At 44.9% G+C, this 20,761-nt stretch overlaps 1 protein-coding gene across 1 annotated transcript in view; it reads left to right on the plus strand.

Moving 5' to 3' along the window:
• Nucleotides 1–20,761, plus strand: part of LOC119443719 (DIS3-like exonuclease 2) — a 114,537-nt gene that overhangs the window by 31,307 nt on the left and 62,469 nt on the right. Inside the window, exon 8 of the mRNA XM_037708429.2 lies at nt 17,951–18,052. Within this exon, the coding sequence (XP_037564357.1) occupies nt 17,951–18,052 (102 nt within the window). The remainder of the gene's footprint in view (nt 1–17,950; nt 18,053–20,761) is intronic.

A 20,761-nucleotide genomic window follows, 5' to 3' on the forward strand; every position in this document is an offset into this window, starting at 1 on the left:
CTCGCTGTTTCAATGGGTACTGCTTACCTGGCATGTAGTCTTATTGGAACACACAGTGTAATTTATTTTGAAGCTAATTAAGGAGCTTGGCATTCTGTGAATCTCTTATTTCTGGCATTATTGCAAGCTGCACAGTGTCTCTGTATATACGTAGCTTCGCTTAATTTTAGTTGTTTATCAACATTTACAGGTTCTCTCTTATTGTGTTATGCAGAATGTCTTCTCCTGCTGATTTGTTGCAGATTTACAGAAAGTGATGATTGTGCAACAGTGCCCACGACATTTGACACCAGAAAGGCTTTTGCTAGCTTTATATATCTCTGGCGTTCCCTCATAACCATTGCCCATGGATTATGGCAAACACTACTTCATTTGTGTGCCTCGCTGTCTTAGCACTACAGGTGCAGGGCTCGTGTTGTCAATAAAGGCAAAAAAATATATCCTTCCATTGGTTCTACATGCTGCATGTGTGGTTAAAGTTATGCAGAAAAATGCAGAAAACATAGGATATCTTTAGATGGGGTAAACGGAAAGAGGCATGCAATGTGTTAATGGTGCTTGAAATGATAAAAACCACTGGAGTTCTGTGGTAATTTACTGTCGGGAGCAAGTCTCGTAAAAGAAAAATTTGCTAGTCATATCAGTGGTGCAGTGATATTTCGTACAGTGAAACCTCGGTAATTTGGATTTACGGAACCGAAACCACTATCTGAATTAACTGAACGTCAAATTATTGAGGGTATCAAGAAAACAAACAAATGCCTACTATGTCAACAGGCTTCTATTTACAGGATGAATCAAGAAATCCTTCTTCTATTTTGCACCAAACCAGTGTGGAAGCTGCAATTTTCATAACGTGACTGATAAGTGTTCGCAGCGGCGAAGGCCTCATGACTAGAGACCGGATTTTAGGCAAATGCCTGTTTTGTTCCTTGCGCTCCTATCGCCCCACTTTGATATGTGAGCATGAATTAGAGGTTAAGAAGGGCTTTTATAGTGTTTTTATAGTGTCTATAAATGGCCTATTTTGGCGTTCGTGCCTAAATGCCTATAAATGCCTATTTTCAATATCGGCGCCTATATGAACACTATTTACCCTCAAGTTTCGCTTTCGAGTGCAGTTAGAGATCGTTATTCATGTTACCGGGCAACATTGACTCTTCGGAACTCAATGGGGTTTAACCTAGCCCTCTAGTTCGACCAACTCCTGGAAAACAACCGCTAGCAGCTGTGAAATGGGAGGTGCCGGCCAGCATACACCGCCGCGCTGACATGGCGCGAGCGGTTGGCGAATGCGAAACCGCGGAAAGCCGTCAGGAGAAAGGAGAGTGAAGAGCAAAAGAAGGAAGAAAACTGTGATGCGCATGCGGCTTTTGTTTTGTTCGTAATTTACTTTTTAAGGTGTTCACCGCCGTCAGGCATTCTTTCTCAGCGTACAAGATCATTCATTCTCAGTGACAAGAGGCACAATTTTGAATCCGAAAATCTGGAGATGGTGGTAGTTTTCTATTGTTTCCACAACTTCACAGTGATTCTTAGACTACGTTCTGCATGCCCTCTAAACAGATTTCTTCAAACATGTGCACTTCAAATGGACGGAAGTGTATTTGGCAGTGTTGGGACGTTTTGCCTGTACAATTCGGATAATGTCATTGTATATGAGAAAATTGCCAGAGTTGTACCTAACAGTCCTCAAGTAAGAACATGTTAATTTCTTAATAAATCATAGTCTCTCTTGTATTTATTATTTATCTGTTTTTGTTGGGTCTTAATTTAATTGCGTCAGGCAGACATAAAGTAGCGTTTTGTTTTTTTTAATCAGTATTCCCAACTCTCTCCCTCCCGCACTACCTTCCCGCTTTGCTCCTTTTGCGTGGGGAGATTTCGTCGCCAGTTACCTTTGCGCTCGGTTGCAAGATACGCATTTGGCGCCTCAGCACAGTGTCGCCCCCCCCCCCCTCCCTCCCTCCCATACCCCCACGGCCTTTCGCGCAACGGAAGTCGCGTTTGCTCTCCGCTGTGCGTACGCTGTCCGTGAAGGCGCGCGTCCTTTCACTCGCACATACGGCGCGCGGTGACGACTTTATTGCCCTTGGACTCGTGCTCCACGTCTCATGCTCTTCCTCCGCATCGCATTCGTTGATCTCCTCTCCCATCGGTCGGCGCACCTCATGCTCGCTACCGCCCTTGTCAGCGAGATTTTCCCGCGGAAGCTGCAATTTCGTCTCACGTGGCTGCACTGTAAGCGGTATGCGTATACATGGAGTTTTATGGGAGGGTAAACGGGAGTCGGAAAAGGCCGCGTTGTAGCCAGTTCTGCACTATGAACGGTTACGTTATAAGTGGTCTATACTGTAAAAGCTTTTAACGTACGTGTGCCTGAGTGAGTTCACCTCTCGACTCTTTAATTTAGCTAGTTTTAATTGTGTTTCGATGATAAGAATTTCGGCTAATACGAATTTTTTTCGTGACCCCGTGAGATTCGTATCATCGAGATTCCACTGTAGTTCTATCGGCCGTATAAACTTGTAAACATTCGCTTGCTAACTTTAACAAGCATGGTGTCATGCGTGCCCAAGCAAACATGAACACATCTCACTCAATGACCGCAGAAACTCGCTGTCAGAATGCTGGAGTGAGGAAGCGCAGCAGCAGCAGCAAGTGAATTGACCTTCGTGTTGCCTCTCGCTTCAACGTAAACCATAAGCAGCAAAAAAACAGCACGCAGCGGACTCTGGCCCCGTCGCAGATCGCTTTGAAGATAGGGCCAAGGCAATCATATCACCGAAGTGGATCCTCACACAATATGTCCTGCTTTGTTCCACTAAAACCCTTCCGTGATGCTTTGCTGGCAAAAATCCTCTCGTTCAGTTTGCATCAGTCTAGCATGCAAGTTTCGGGAACTCCGAACGCCTTTGATGCGGCCCGATTTCTATCTGTCTCCACCCACATGATCACTTTCCTTTTAAATGCGGCATCATGACGAACTCACCACTTCGTGCTGATAGAGCAATCACAGAAAACGGGAAGACAGACGGTAGACTAATGCCTAAGCACTCTTACTACAGCACGTGGAGGAAGCTACAGCAGCTAGGCTCAAAGCACGTACGAGGTGGCCATGTTGAAATGGCCCCTTCGTACATATCGATGGCGATATGGTAACGCAGATTTCGGGTCGTACAGGATTCTAACGCACACGCAATTTTTGGGCCTGTTGTATCGGAAAAAAATTGTGCGTTAGATTCGAGTAAATACAGTACGTCCAGTGGTAGACGGGCAAGGATAAAGGCTATAAAGGCACAAATAGGCACGACGCATTCCGGCATTCCTGTTGTTGACATGTGATTTCCGCTGATTACTATGGCAATGCGGACTCAACCATTTCATTTCGGTTAGACGCTAGCGCCGTTCTTGCTCTTTTGCGACGCTCGCCAAGCTTCGAGAGTTGTCCGGATTAATCAGTGTGCAAGAGTTTGATTCCATTAAATAATGCACACACCTGCCGGTGCTAGGCGACGAGTCGGAACTATCCGATTTTCTGAATTAATTAGGTTTTTCTGTAATAGCCAACTTGGTGCCTCACAAAATGCTAAGCATAGTACCAGTTCTATGCCTAATGCTGCCTTGGTCTGGTTTCCTGGGCCATTTGTGCAATGCGACATATCTTTGGGGCGCTAGAATTGCACAAGAACTTTCGCAAACATGAAGTAAATGCTGGCAGGAACACCAGGAAAGTACTAAAGACAGCTGATACCCGATGCGATACTTAATGGAAAGAGTGTAATACGTGATAAATTGGCCCAATTCTATGATCTCCTTCAGAATGCTTGTCAGAGCTGCTTCATTAGCCATATCACTGTGCCACTTCTGCAACGCTGGGATTGTGTTTTCCGCTTACTGTAGTTGGTGGTTTATGCTGAGGTCGTGGGATCTTATGTCAGCTCTTTTAACCTAACATGAAAAATATTTCTGGCATTTGCGCAGCCTTTCTAAATTGTAGCTTCAGCCTCTTTGCAGAGTTTGGTCAGATGTCTTCCAGCTATGTTTAAGCTGAAGCATTCAGGATAATTCAAACTGCAGGTGAAAGGGATCTTGTCTGTTTTGTCTTGTTTTGCCACACCATAACATCGCTAGTAAATTAGTTGCATAAGCAAGAGGTGATTGTTCCTGTAAGAACTTGTTCTATGCAAAACTGTGCGTGTGAGCAGAGAACTTCTAAAAGAAGGAGGCCACAATTTTTTCCTACCATTTAAGCATGGCCACAATTTATCCAATGGTGTATGTAGTTGAGGGGAAAAAATGTGTTAAACGTGCTCAAAACAACATTAGAACAATCTTGCAATTTTCTAACTACATGTGTACAGAGGTTAGCATTGTCGCAGCACATTTCTAGCAAGTATGACCGATAGGAATTTCGACTTAAAGGGTTACGATATGAATGTGTTTAATACCTCAGGTTTGTTACTAAGGAAATTCTACAGAAGCAGGAATCCTCAAGGTGATGGAAAGTTCATGAAGAGGCGAGTTGTTGTACACCTGCAAGTAACACAAAGTTACACCACGGAGGAAATGCATACAGGTTTTTAAAATGAATGTTTCCATTTGAAGAAAAGTTCATTCTTATACAGTAACTGAACCCAATGCCACAGTCTTTCTTGCGAAGTCAACCTAGCAACTGAGCGAAGTCGATTTCTAGCAGGCAGCAGGTGAATTCTGCTGGAACCGAATGGTCGCACCGTCGGTAACCACTGTAGTGAAAGGCATGTTTCACATAGCGGTGACATGTAGGTGGCTGCATAATTCTGTTCCAGCAAAATTAATGGTTCTTTATTGGTATTGCCACAGATTACATGCACTTCAGCTTTATTGGAAACAATCAGTCAAGTACTGCTTCGTAAACGTGATATTAAACTCAACCCTCTGCAACATGCTACTTCTCTGCGAAATCCGAGCACAAATCAGCCAGTGCAAAGAGTAGTGTACACGTGGCACTTCTATTTACACATTAGAAAGACTCTGTAGAATGCGCAGCGTTGAGATTTTGTGCAGGATTGTAAAGGTTAGATGTGGTTTGTTTCGGGAAGGGAAATTTTTAGGGACACTTGTCTCAAGTGAAGCACTTTTGTGAGAAAATCAACTTAGCTATGGGCTTCATTTTGCCATATGTGTAAGTTCATTTAGGTACTTTGTTAGGTTCCTTGACCTAGTGCTAAGCTTTACCCCAGGGCATGTTTGCTTTAAATATGCCATGAGGTCAAGCAAGCAGTTCTTGCCTGTTGACTTGAGCCACTGATAGGATGAAATGGTCATCACAGCCCTCAAGTCCTCCTTGGAAATGTGCCATCATGAAAACACATGCAGCATTATAGAATAGCCATGATGCCTCTTGGATCAAGCTATCCCAGACCACTCGCTACCGCAGTGTGTAAAATCATCATCATCATCATCATCAGCCTATATTTTATGTCCACTGCAGGACGAAGGCCTCTCCCTGCGATCTCCAATTACCCCTGTCTTGCGCTAGCATATTCCAACTTGCGCCTGCAAATTTCCTAACTTCATCATCCCATCTGGTTTTCTGCCGACCTCGACTGCGCTTCCCTTCTCTTGGTATCCGTTCTGTAACCCTAATGGTCCACCGGTTATCCATCCTACGCATTACATGGCCTGCCCAGCTCCAGTTCTTCCGCTTAATGTCAACTAGAATGTCGGCTATCCCCGTCTGTTCTCTGATCCACACCGCTCTCTTCCCGTCTCTTAACGTTAGTCCTAAGATTTTTCGTTTCATCGCTCTTTTTGCGGTCCTTAACTTGTTCTCGAGCTTCCTTGTTAACCTCCAAGTTTCTGCCCCATATGTTAGCACCGGTAGAATGCAATGATTGTACACTTTTCTTTTCAACGACAGTGGTAAGCTCCCAGTCAGGATTTGGTAATGCCTGCCGTATGCACTCCAACCCAATTTTATTCTTCTGTAAATTTCTTTCTCGTGATCAGGGTCCCCTGTGAGTAATTGACCTAGATAAACGTACTCCTTTACAGACTCTAGAGGCTGGCTGGCGATCCTGAATTCTTGTTCCCTTGCCAGGCTATTGAACATTATCTTTGTCTTCTGCATGTTCATCTTCAACCCAATTCTTACACTTTCTCGATTAAGGTCCTCAATCATTTGTTGTAATTCGTCTCCATTGTTGCTGAATAGGACAATGTCATCTGCAAACCGAAGGTTGCTGAGATATTCGCCGTTGATCCTCGCTCCTAAGCCTTCCCAGTCTAAGAGCTTGAATACTTCTTCTAAGCATGCAGTGAATTGCATTGGAGAGATTGTGTCTCCTTGCCTGACCCCTTTCTTGATAGGTAACTTTCTACTTTTCTTGTGGAGAACCAAGGTAGCTGTGGAATCCTTGTAGATGTTTGCTAAGATATTCACGTATGCCTTCTGTACTCCTTGATTACGCAATGCCTCTATGACTGCTGGTATCTCTACTGAATCAAATGCCTTTTCATAATCTATGAAAGCCATGTAGAGAGGTTGATTGTACTCTGCAGATTTCTCAATTACCTGATTGATGACATGGATATGATCGATCGTAGAATATCCCTTCCTGAAGCCAGCCTGTTCTCTTGGTTGGCTGAAGTCAAGTGTTGCCCTGATTCTATTGGAAATTATCTTGGTGAATATTTTATACAATACTGAAAGCAAGCTAATGGGTCTATAATTCTTCAGTTCTTTAACGTCTCCCTTCTTATTGATTAGTATAATGTTGGCGTTCTTCCAGCTCTTTGGTATACTTGAAGTTGTGAGGCATTGCGTATAAAGGGCCGCAAGCTTTTCAAGCATGATATCTCCTCCAACCTTGATTAAATCTACTGTTATTCCATCTTCTCCAGCAGCTTTTCCCCTGGTCATATCTTCCAAGGCCCTTCTAACTTCAGCGCTAGTTATAGAAGGAGCCTCTGTATCCGGTTCATCACTATTTTGAATGAAAGTAGCTTGGCTGTTTTGGGCACTGTACAGGTCAGTATAGAATTCTTCCGCTGCTTTTACTATGTCATCGAAATTGCTAATGATATTACCATGCTTATCTTTCAGTGCATACATCTTGCCTTGTCCTATGCCAAGCTTTCTTCTTACTGATTTAGTGCTGCGTCCATATTTTACGGCTTCCTCAATCTTTCCCACGTTATAATTTCGAATATCCCTTACTTTTTTTTGTTTATTAGTTTTGACAGTTCAGCGAATTCTATCTGATCTCTTGAGTTGGACATTTTCAACTCAAAATCGTTATGCTCGACATCAAAGATGTGACTAAGGGAAATGGCTCGCAAGAGAATACAAGGACGTATGCCATCATAATCTGATGCACAATCCAAAGAAGATTGCTTCCAGACATGTTGTCAGTGTCGTGTGCTCTGCTCTATCCTTGCCTACTCGATGTGCCGGCAGGTAGACCAAGACAACATGCAAAAAAAAAGATGCACAAAAGGGCACAAAACAAAATAAGAGTAATGCCAGCAAGAATTAATGTGCGATACTGCGCTTTCATGCGGAAAGCATTACATAGGTGAGATGGGAAGATGTCTTGACAGAGCACGAGAGAATGCTGCCATGCTAAGCATGCAAGCGGGCCATCTGCCATTTCTCTGCAAACCGTTTATATGCAGGCCACAGCTTAATCGCGCACGTGTCATATATAAGAACCGTGAAAAAGTGGCATGAGAGCTACTGGAAGCCTTCATCATTGGAGAAAACAGTGCAAGATGTGTCAGTGCTCTGTCCATCACCCTCGTATAGAAGAAATGTTTTTGCAGCCAAATTCACTTCACTAAAGCAAATTCGGGCTAGTTGGTCTTGCATAATTGGAAAACCGTAGCACATTAGACGAGGGACAACTGCAGAAGGTCTTGTTTCCGTGGTCGTTCCTTGTCTAATATGTTGCGATTTATTTTTTTAGGCAAGATTGGACAACAGCGAATGCAGATACATGTATCAGCATCTTTTTGAATGTGTCTTCGTCATTAGTACATATACACCCTGTGATCATCATTAAACATTTATTTGGTAGAACAGCAATGCGTCATTTTCCTTTCATGTTGTCAACATAAGCGTCTACCGATTTACCAAAAAGTATCGGCAAACTAGCTCAGCTGAGAACTACCGTACTGCTGTGAATGTTCGCATCATGCTAGGCCATAGGTAACATCACCTCCGATGAATGGGTACCTCGCTGCTGCTTTATTGCTGCATAACTCGGACAAACCACAGCATCGGCTTCTCCGTCTCTTGCTGGTTTATCCTTCAAATTGGTACTGCCAGGGCAAATCGTGAGGCATATCTGGAGCTGCCAGAACTGCTGCTCACAAACCTCCACTCGTGACTTTATCATTTTGAAATCCATGGGTTCCTTGGGCATTGTGTGCTCGTTAGGAAATCTTAGCACGTAGTTCCAGCCCATGGGCGGCGCTTATTCATCTGGTGGGTGCTGTGTCCCGAAATGGGTGCCAGTAGGCTCAATATCTTTGTCATGCTTAAACTCCTGTCCTTGACACACCTATTTCACCGGTATTCAAGATCCTGAAGGCACTGTTTATTTTTCACTGTACCTGGCCAGACTTGTCAGAACCCCTGATGACATTCGTCTTGGCATTGCCTTTGTCATTAACTTTCTCCTCTTCAGCTTGTTCATCATTATCATCCTCGTAGAAAACCAATATGACCTTGTGGCTTTCCTATACCTTAAGTACTGTCGGATAGCCTGGGAAATCGGAGAAGACCTGTCAACCACAGGTAGACCCTGTAGAAAGCAGCACCAAGATCACCAGACACACTGAGGCAAAGTGGATAACTCAGGGAGGCAAGATTCGCATCGATTATACTTATAATACTGACACATAACGATGTCTGTGTTGACTTTTAGTGCGACAGTGAAGGCCTTCATGTGTGACTGCACTTCTACTTAGGCTGTTGGTGATATTCATCTTTATTATGCTAATATTGGTTAAGTGTCCAGGTGTGATTGTTTAGATCTAAGTGAACCTTTAAGTACCCCTACTTTGTGCATCGATACGGCTCCATTTGGCCACACTGATATACCTTAAAAGTGTCAACTGCCTTGTACTGATGGCACTTCCTCTGTGGAGTCCTTATTTGGGATACCATCTTTCTGGCCATATTGCTTGACAGAGCTAGCATCACAGTTTGTGGGGTCTCACACGTGCTCTTGGTACAAAGGAACAACACAGTAGTGCAAACAAACAAGAGGACATTTATTTGCACCTTTCATACACTAATACACGCTAGCCAAAGTACTACCCATTGAACATTCACATAGGTGCGTGACAAATCAAGAAAGTCCGACTCACCGCGACTGGATAGCGAGCGAATATGTTCGCCCCATGCTATGACACCATCACCTAGTCGTTCACGTGTACGGTCACGCGAACAGTGGCGCAGTCGAACGATCCGTGTTCGTCCCTACCGGTGCCCTGCTCCTAGCCACGCAAGATGGTCTCGCGAAGCGTGGATCGGCGCACTCGCGGGACGTCCGCATCGCTCACCGACCCCCACCCAAAGAGGAACAGCCTTCTCCCTTTTGCGCCCGCGTAAACCCCCCCGCCGTCAGGTGGCACTAGCAGCGCAACACTAGTGCCATCTCTCGTAGTACGCTGCAACTCCGCCACCGCAAAGCTACGTGGTGAAGCCGGTATACAGGAGACGGGAGCCATGCGGGGGAAACAACATCAGGGGACGCGCGAGAGTCGCGCATCCTCACAAGTTACACCTCATTCTAGAGTAATGCAGTTGATTCGTTGTGAGAGAATTGTTATTCTCCCCATCGTCGTGGGTTTTTCACAGCAGTGGGACATTTTAGGGTTTTCTGGTCTCATTTGTTTTCGCTTTTGTGCAAGCTACAAACATGTTTTGAGCACTCCTTTGTTTTTGTCCTTGACATGGCCAGTCTGGAGGTGTTTGAGCCAAATGGGAACCTTGGACACATCTTGAAATTAAACTGAAGCTCTTCATAAAGCAGCGCTTGTGCACTAGACTGAATTATTCAACGAAAGAAATGGCCATTGTACAACCAAACGTAGTTGTGTTTTGTGGCATGTTTCACTTGTGCATTGTGAGTGCTCATTTGTTCAAATGTGATTGGTTCATTGTGTCAATTACCTTTTGCCTAGCAAGTTAGTATCCTCGCTGCATTTTTTTCTCACTTATATATACATACTTTTAAGATGCATAGTTTAGGTAAGTGACATACCTTGTAATTCCTCAATTAGAATGGACCTTATAGTGTTTTCTTAGAAGGGCATGGACTCTCTTTGTTACTTTCTTCAACTCTTCACCACCAAACACGGCAATGGTAAAGGACTTGCCTATTTCACAGCTGTCTCTTGAAAGGACCTGCAGTGGTGAAGCTGTGTTGGCTTCTACCATTGAACAGCATTCTACAGTGGCCAGAAGCATTCATTCTTTTTCCCTTGGCATTCAACGTCTGCAGAAGAGCAATGAAGGTTTTCTCTTTGGAGGCTAGGTTGACAGGCAGAAAGGTCACATGCCTTCTGGAGCAGTTGTTGCATTTTACCTGCCACTTGTGTCACCTTGGTAGCTGTTTCTGCTTGTTCCAGCTTTCGTAGAAATTTTTCTAGAAGCTGTCGTATTGTAGGAGTCGCCGAGTTAGATGACATGCTTGTCAGAATGACAAATCAAGCATTCCTGCTCGTTTCTGACTGGTCTCTGCATGGTAAACAGGAGAGGAGATTTTCTGCCGTGAATGGAGTAACTGACCATTTAACACTTTGAAACCACCATTTGAAGCTCAAATCACCACGGTCTTGACCACAGCCTCCCAACGCCTAAAGGGCAACTAAAGCAAAATATTAAGTCGAGCTAGATTGTGATTAGTCTTCTGTAATTATGAATTCATAATTCGTAGTGAGAACAGAGCTTTTTTAGGCAAAAAAATGACAAAAATGAAAAATGTGATTGGTGCGACCTATTGTGGATTATGTTATCTCTCCTGAGACCTCAGCAGTGGCCTATTCACAAAGAGTGTCATAGAGGGAGGTCACGTGGAGATTATGTCAACTCATTCGTTTTGACTCGAGTGGTTCAGATTCACCAACAGCAGCGGAACATTTGGCAGCAATTTTTATGCAACAAAGTGACATACTGGCACACAGAATACGATGATAGACTTTTAGACTATTAATCTATCAATCTAGCTCAACTTAATATTTTGCTATAGGCAATTCACTGAAGAAATCAAGGAAAGTGATGCTCTTGTTTGGGCATAATAGTGGGGCTCTTAGGCATCTTGCATTACTGAAGAAAGTAGAGCTCATAGATCAACTTGTTTCTTCTTTTTTTTTTAACGATAAGCCTTCATGTTCTCGCATGTGCCTGGACTTTGTGGTGGAGCTCTTGTAGCTGGCCTAGATCAAATGACACTGAGGCTGTCTTCAGGTTTTGAGGAGGATTTCAAAATAGATCCGGATGGCGAGCTGCTTGTTGCCAGCTGGTACCAGTTACCAGTTCGGTTACCAGCTACGCTTCCCTAGCTGGTAACCGAACCCACGACCTCATTCTCGACAGTCTAAGCCCTTCCAAGAAAAGGTTGCGCAGTTTTTGGCTGCATTGGTGAATGCTTTAGCAGTCAATTCACCTGGTGCTTGCTTCTGTTTTCATGCTTAGTTAAGCTGAGTAATTCCCCCGTACCAAGTGGGAGGCAAGCACAGCATATTGCTGCATTTTTGGATTTTGATTTACTTCTTGTCTCTGCCCATGCTTACTAGTTCGTGGTATAGGCACATTTGGTTGTTCTTTGACTTGTTCACTGTGCTTCATTCTTGACATAGCTGAACGTAGGGAAAGTTTAACTAGTTGGTATATTGCTAGTAAGCACCAATAAATAAATGAATGTCAAGGTTCAGGAATGCATCGTCAAATTAGAGCTCCAAATTAAATTGGTTGGCAGTAGTGCGTGAGGTTGGTGCCTATCCTCGCTTCCATGGCGTAATGGTGCTATAAGCAGCAATGCATTAATAATACTTGTTGCATTAATGCACATCTGCCTGTTAATCAAGCCAAGCATCTCAGTTTTAGCTGCAGCATGCAAAGGTGAAAAGGCAGGCACTTTATGGGTTTTCGTTTGGCTCTGTTACTGCCACGCCTAAGCAGCCACAACTACTTTGTACCAGGGGCGTAGCCAGGGGGGGGGGGGGGTTGGGGGGGTTCAACCCCCCCCCCCCTCTCCCACTTACCCATCCTTTGTTCGCGTCGCTTCGCGCTGACATAATTCATGAAACCGGTGCTACTATCACAATTTCACTCCTGGGCGCTTCCGTTTGGGTTGGTAATTTACAGCGAATCATGTCTGCATATGGAAAAAACTGTCACAGTGTTTGTCAAGGCTTTGACACTTTGTGAAGTTTTGGGCGAGAATATGGCGGCCGCATTCTGAAGCAAGAAATGCGCAACAAATGCGGCAGCCGCATCTTAGATGATGGCGAAAACGCTCGAGGCCCATTTACTTAGATTTAGGTGCACGTTAAAGACCCCAGGTGGTCGAAATATCCGGTATACATTTCCGCCGCTTCCCTTCAGGTGCCGGTTAGGCCGCGCTCGCGCAGCATCTTAGGCTACGTTCACACTTGGTCTCGAAGCTGTCGGAAGCGGCAAAATCTTGCAAAAATCCGCCCTCCTAGGCGGCAAAACAGGCAGAAAAACAGGCTGCGAGCCAAATCGGTCTCGGGCCGATTTTTTCGCCATGGCGAAGCGGAAACGCGGCGGAAAGTCGTTCTGCTTCACTGGAAGCTACACTAGCATGCAAACAACCGGTCGTAAAATTGAACATGGCACCAAAAGTGTAGGCTGTAATGCTGATCGACGCGATCAAGAACCAGCCCTTGCTCTACGACAAGAGTGGCACTAAAACGTACTGTCAGCAATACTCGCGATAGTATTCAACGTCTCGCGACTGGAGGTGCGGCAACGAAGCCTTGGCGTGACCCAACTTCTCGCGCTTTTGCAAAGCGAGGCGAACCCACCACCGCCATTTCCGAGGTGTCCACGTCTTTCGTTTATTCATTGTCCATTTCTAGAAAACAAGTAGGTAGAAGTATAAAAGCCATTTTTTCTTCCACTTCCATGACAGACAATAGTTAGGCAGATTCCTCGTTGGCGCTCCATAATTCTCCTTGCACGTGTACGGTATGTTGCAGAAGTCGCGGGGTGCTTTTCTCGTCGCGACTATATTTAGAGTGAGAGCGTAGGTCTCACGTAGGACGCGCAGGCTTTGGCCAGCCCCAACACAAGGGCCAGCCCGGGTTTTAGCTGTGGTGTTCCCGTTGCCCCTTTGGTGTCCTGGAGGCGGCGACAATACAAAATGATGAAATGTTATTACAACTTGTAAATAAAAGCTATTAAAGAAATATTATCACGCCTAGGCACCAACCTGTAACTCAGCGCTACCGCGCCCGTGTGAGGAGAATTACGGAACAGTAGTGAAATGACAGTAGTGAAATTCCACCGACTCGCAACAGAATGCACGAAACAGACAGCTGACAAGCATGAATTACTGCTGTGCGCACTGCGCAGTACAGCGTAAGTAAACTCTTGTTGCAGGCGCTGACAGTTCTCGTCGGAGTTCACGCGTCCTGAGAAATTGATTATGTGCACTATGCACTGAACAAGACCGGAGTTCATTCCTGCATCACTAGTACACCAACCAGTCGAGATTCTGTGAGGTTCCTGTTTGCACCGGCGTAAGTGAAGCAGAAATGAGTTGCACGCACTACTTAAAATGCATATACACATGCCATATCTATGCTGTGCGGTGAAATATTCTGTACAATTCTGAATCTGTTGACGTAAAGGCCAATGACGGCTGCATGCTCGCACACAGCGGAAGACACAGCAGCCCATGCACTTGCCGCAGGAAATGCAACCCTCTCGTATGAGGGAGCAGGGCGACGAAAGCTTCAAAAAAAAGGACGCGTTTTTGCGCGTATTTAAGTTTTCTAGCGCAAAGACGCGAAGAACAAGCTATTGCTATGGGAGTAGGTATAGCCTAGTCACACGTGCATTTTCACGCGTATAGCCGTCCTTGACTTGTGAAACGCACTTCGCCCCGACGAGGACGACGCCATCTACGCTTAACGGAAATTAACAATTAATGATGTCTTCTCTGATCGCACTGGTCGTCTCAATGATGCGTTTTCGAAGACTGGTCCATTCAGTGGCGTGATGAGAGACCGTTGCTCCAAACGCCCACTGTACCTGTCGTACTTACTGTATTTTACTGAGCTTACTTTACTTTTTACTTAATTTCTTCACAAGCACAGGCGAGGGGGGGGGGGGGGGGGGCGGTCCCATGTCTTTGATATACATGTATAGAGTCTGCTTAAACTACCGATATTTATTATCGATCACGTGACGTAGAGGAAAGCAGAAGCTTGCCCCCCCTCCCGGTCGGGCCGGTGAACCCCCCCCCCCCCCCCGAAAAAGTTTCGGGCTACGCCCCTGCTTTGTACACTTAGTCATGGCATTGTTGCAAGTAGCTTCAGTGCCGCAGCTTCCATTTGCCGATTTAGTAGATTGACGCACTGTCGGAGAAGCCCAAATCACATTTGTCCCGAGTGACCGAATGGGTGGTTCTGGACTGCACCTGTGATGTCTAGCAATAACTGCTCGGTGCAAGGTTAATTGGAAAATGGCACCAAAAGATTGCGAGCACAGCTTTATTGAAGTGCAAGTTTGCATATGGCCTCTTCAAGAGCATAATTACGGCTGCAAAAGGGTGATCGCCGTGCCATCACCACAACCTGCCAGCAGCAAGACATGCATGCTTATTGATAATTCCTTGCATGCATATCTTGTGCATGTGCATGGCACTTGTGATTTTAACCCAGCAGCTGTTGTCAGGTGTTGCTTGTGTAGCTCGGAGCCAGCCATTGAACTATGCCAGACTAGTGGGATTTGATCAGTACTCTTGTGCTTGGAATTTTGATGCTTCTGGTTAACTTCCTTCACTGCTGGAGAACACCAAGATTGGGATAACAGCAAGGCAGTTTTTTGGGTCACACAGTATGTGTAGCGCTTGAAGAGCAATGAGTGAGGGGACATCGCAGAGTGGAAATAATTAAGCAGGATGAGTGCTTGACCTAATCGATTTCATTTCCTTCGAAGTTCAAAAAAATAAATTCAATTGCAGATTTAAATTGTGCACTGCAGGTAAATTGCTCACAACATTGCAGAAAGTGTGATTCAGTGCACACTTTAGTGATGGAGGAAAAGCTCAGTGCAAGCGAAAGATAGTGTAATCATGTTGCATGAGAAAACTTGCAACTGAAATCGCCTTCATTTCCTCTAGCCAAAGGTTGGCATACTTGCTCACGACTACACGGACTCATATTTGCTCTGCACTCATTTTAACCCTTTATTGATGAGTGTTGCGTAAAGACAACATAGCTGATGAAAAGTGTTTCTTCCTCAGTTTTGGCATTGTGTACAAAGCATTTGGCTAAATGTCTTTGGCCAGCATCAAATGACAGGCAGCAAGTGTCATTTGTTGGTTTAGAGCATGAACACAGGATGAGGAAAAAGTTTGGCACACAACTCGCATTCTTTTGAAAGCACAGTCAAAGGAGACAGACCGATGCATCCCCGGCTGCAGTGGTATCACACTTGTGACGTAAAGCCATTGAAATGTGCATCTATGGTTCACATATTACGAGAGCCATCTGTACAAATTCCAAACAAAGCCATAGGTGGCTTGGGGTGAAGCTCGCATCTAGTTTCCTGCCTGGTGTTTCCCCCATATTGCTGAAAACGTTTCTGCTAAATATTTGTTCTTTTTGTTGTAAAGTATATGTTTTCGATGTTCTTTTCACGTTTAGATAGGAAATAAAAATTTATTTCAGGTATTTATATGTGTCATCATTAAAGATGTGTGATAGAGCGTTAGTGAGAGACAAAGGGTGCGCGTAGACATGAGTACGGGGGGAATGGGAGTGAGCGCCAGTTATTGTGAGTAGGTATGAAATTTTGTGACAGTGAGTTTGAGTAGGTGGAAGTATCAATGCGAGTGACTGTCGGTGAGTGTGACTAGAAGCGAGTATATATGCAAGTGGGAGTGAGCGTGAGTAGGGGTCGGTAAGCGTAAATGCAAGCAACTCTAAACGCTAGGGAGGGTTGTTTAGTAGGAGCATGAGTGAGTGCACATGAGTGTGGATGAGCGCATAGCCTACAAAAATATTGGTGAGTATCCACTTATTCTGCCAAGCTGACGGAGAGTAAAACTGTAGAGCAAACAGACTTCCTGACGCAGCTTGGACTTTTTCAACTTTTACTGTTGTCACCCTTTTGCTGCCAATGGCCAGATAGCATAGTTCATTACGTCGCTTCTGTGGCCCCCACAAGTACCAAGTTGCAGCACGGCAAAGCACCAGCAGTGTCGCCAGAGCATAATCGTTAATGCTGCCTTGAAACGGGTGATGCGTTCCCACTGAACTGTCTATAGATGGCGTATGCAAGAACTTCAGTGGTCATGTTGCAGACCTTTGTTTGCAACTAAATAAAAAGGTCAAGGGCCGGCTCATTCCACTAATTTTGGAAAGTCTTCATGCTGAGCTGTAGAATGCTGTTGTGCCATGGAAGAAATAAAAAGGTCGCAGAGGCCTCAGTCCAGACTGCATGCAACAGCAAGTGACAGTACATTGTTTTCTGTGCGGGACCTTTTTTTCCCCATCTACCTTGTCCACCCTTTGCATACCATGTGAAACAGGAGTGAGGCATGGTGAAGAGAGATGGGTTGAAGGGGAAGAACTTGGACCAGGGGAAAATTAAATTTGTAATGTGCCAAGAGTCATGCTGCACTGTCATCTTGCATTCACTCTCTCCCTCTGTAGAACTTTGTTACAAGAATGTAATTGTAAATTTGGAAACGAATCCTGCTGCGTCAAAAGTATATAAAGCTGGGCAAATTGGGATGGTTGCGTCCTTGTAAATTGTGCAGTTAAGCCGATGTATGTGTTGCCGACGTACTCGCACAGTACTCATTCGACCCTCGTAAATTTTGATAGCTGTAGAGGTAAGTGCGAAAGGAAATGTGCTACTCATGCCACTCACTGCTAGAAAACACAGCCGCACGTAGCTATCTCAAACACTGCAGCACAGCATAGGTATGGGGCACCTGTGGAGGCACCATGAACTCAACCGTCAGTTGAGAGCATAGCCTCCGAGTTTTGTACATTGTAGGTGCCAAACTCGGAAGTAGTGGCGTCTACATGAACATTCCAAATCAAATCTGAACTGCGTACCACGGTGGCATTCAGTAGGCAGAGCGTTGTAGGCACTCCTCTGCTGCACCGTAGCCTTTGCAGTGCAAGGCTATGAAGAAAGGCCGAGAGCACCACGAAGGGGATCACAGGCCAATCTTGATTGCCAATAACTCGGCTTCTGCTGAACGCATTGAAGTACCTTTTGCTGCAGCAAATTTCTGGAATAGACTACCTTAATTTTCAATGCATTTCTCGACTTCTGTAAAAAGTGGTTCAGGTCGCTTCAAAGTTTTGTTTTCAGAGCTTTGGACATAACTATTCTAAAATCAAATTGGCACTTTCTGCATTTTAAAAAAAAGTAAATTGAAACCAAGCACTGAGAATGAGCCATGGACCTTAGTGCTGCACACTATACACCTATCTGTAGTGCCTAGCCTCTGTTTAGCCTGACACCTCCCCTGCCCCCGATCTCCCAGCAATGCATCATAGTGCATTGCTGCTCGAGTGTACCGTGCAATTTTTTGCAGGAGCACCTTCCTGAGTAAACATTGGTCAGTAGTTCAGTGCTTATTCCATGTACCTCTCCCTAGTATCTTCCTTTGTTATGCAATCTTTGTTATGCAACCTGCAGCGCAGATGTGACCTGGCTGTTGGTTTTTGTGCATTGCAGGACAGTCAGATGGACATCTATATTGGCGGTCTACATGACCGGAACCGAGCTCTCAATGGGGACCTTGTGGCTGTGAAGATCAAGCCGCAAGAGGAGTGGAAGGCAGGTTTTATTTTATATTTTTTCCTCTGTCTCTCTCTCTCTCTCTCCGTGGTAAGCTGCATTTTGTGTTTGTTCGCTATGTTGGCTGATCATGCCAACACGTCAAGTGCTTCAGAACCTTTTGTCAGAGCAGCATGTGCTGAGCATTCTTCAAGAATGTGTTTATGTTCTTGCCATGGGTGCCTTTGCAAAGCAGTAAATGCTGTACTGCTGTGACAGTGATGGACGTTTCCTCAATTGGCAAGTCTTTGTTCACAATTCTCTTTAGATAATACACTTGATGGCGCAGTCATACGTACGCAGTCATCCTGAGCCATTTTGGCTGCCTCCACTCCTTCTGGCCCTCCGATCAGCACTTATGTCAACAACACAATTTAGGCTTGCAACAGCAGTTCTTAAACTGACACTTGGTGCCCTTTCTGTCTTTCGCAAACATTGTAGTCATGCTCATGGAGGCAGCCATCTAAACGTAGTCCCATTTTCATATGCTTCCACAAAACACGCATGCACTAAAACAGGCTTTGGGCTAATTGATGGTTTCTTTGCTACTTGAACTGGAGTACAAAAGGGCATGCCTGCTTTTAGCTTGAATATTGTGGGGTCTCTGGCGTGCTCTCAGGGCAAAGGAAGGACAACGCAGTAGTGGAAACAAGCCGAAAGAGCATTTATTGCACCTTCTATAACATAGGCAAGCTAGCTAGCGCATACGCGCAAACGGCAAGGCGTCTGCGGGACCGTCCCACAGACGCCTTCCCACCACTGCACATGCTGCGTGGGCAAGCTGAATTCCAGGAGATACGAGAGCCATGCGAGGAGAACAACGTAAGGGTATGCGAGGGAGTCGAGCATGCCTACAATTTACAAGTTGAGTAACTTTCATTTGCCCACGTCAATGTTTTCTTTTTTTTTCTGCTACCTTCGGATGATACAAGAAACACATTGTAGCACAGCACTTAGTGGATGAAGGGCCTGTCTACCGTTTTTCAAGGATCTTCTATTTTGTAGCACAATAGAAAGCCTACCATCCGAAGTGTCCAGGCGTGCAGTTGTTTCTCATGGAAAGCGAGTAGAAATTTTTCGAACAATATTTCGATCTGCGTAGTCTCTTAAATCTGTACAAACACCAACAACAGTGATTACTGGATGGGGATGGCAATGTCGAAGGCCATGCATCAACGCACTACTCCAATCCGCCTTCGTTCGTTTGCACAATGCGGTGCTGCTTTTCAACACACTAGCTGGAAACAAGAGATTACTCTCTCATGCAAAGAAAAGTTAGCACAAGCTCATAAAATGCAATTTCAAGGAATGCAATATTGTATTCAAGCGAAATAACTCCCCTTGCACGGCTTTTTGTTTACATGACGGCACGCAGATTGGTTCCACTGTTACGCCGTCGAGCACCGCCGTGTTGCAGAACTTTCAGAGCCGAATTAAAAATGCGATTCCTTGTTTATGGGATACAAGCATGCTCGTTTCCACCAGTATATGACATACATTCTTCTCATTCCCACCACATTCCAAAGACATGTTCCTAACAGTAGACAGCCCCTGTAAAATAATGTTGCAGGGCCCCTTAAAGTGTAGTTAAAAGTAATGCTTTATTCTAAAAAAACGTTTACACCCTTTCGGGTGTAATTGTACACAAACAATAATACAGTGAACTTCCGTTAATTGGATGTTGACGGGACCAATCAAATTAAGCAGATTATCCGGAGGGTCGAATTAAACACAATGCAGAAAAAACCCCAAAACACACTGCAGATTCATTTGGCAATATTTGGCCAATTCTAACACACCCCCGAATCAAATGCGTGCCCACCTTCTATGTGTCCGAAGTCGAAAACTGGCATAGAAATAACATTAAAGCTTCTAAACAACGTAGAAATGTAACGCACACCCCATTTCTTATCAAGAAAAATGGGCAAGGGTCCAATATGTGTTGCACATCGAGGCTCTTTTCCTAAGGTCAGCTTCGCCGCAATACATTCGTTATGCAGTAAAGCATACAAATGCCGTGAAGGCGATCATAGTTTTGTGTCCGATTGCAACACGCTGGCAATGTTCAGCCCAAATTTCGTTTTAAAAGGAAGGCGCCCGTTAGGATCGGGTAAATACCGTAATCAGACATTGTGAGTGTGCTTTTCTGTATATTTATTCCAGAGTCGTGCCTGAAATAAATTATTTGGGAGTCAAAAATAAGCCGCCTGTGTCGTTGTGTGCGTGTTTCTTTTGCCTTTTGTGTCGGTGCTTTTTGCGGTAATTATGTCACTCGGACATTGTGTGCTGCGGTTATTGCTTGAAAATCCTCCTAGGGCAGGCCGAAAATAGCCGTTTTTGATGGGAGATGGTGTGTGCTCAATGCATTCACTGTCCCCTAAGCTCTGCTGAGACACATGCTGCGTCTAAAGAGGTCGCTATTGGGGTCACCATAGGGGTCAGATGCTGGTCAAGTTCGAATTACCTGCGAAGACGAACTTTAAGATCAAAATAATGAAAGTTTGGACCCATAGAAATGCATGAGCACTAGTCAGGACTGTCAGTCAGGATCGAATGAACGGAAGTCTATGTAGTGAGCTGCCTTGCTTGCATTTTCTTTCTTGAAAACTCTGTGCTCACTACATTTCTGTCAAAAATGTTACGTCATGTTGATAATACACATGCCGTTCGTGACCTGGAAGTACTGGGTGCACAGCAGGAAAGAAAGCA

The sequence above is a fragment of the Dermacentor silvarum genome, chromosome 3, assembly GCF_013339745.2.
Source record: "Dermacentor silvarum isolate Dsil-2018 chromosome 3, BIME_Dsil_1.4, whole genome shotgun sequence".
Taxonomy (NCBI): Eukaryota; Metazoa; Arthropoda; class Arachnida; order Ixodida; family Ixodidae; genus Dermacentor; species Dermacentor silvarum.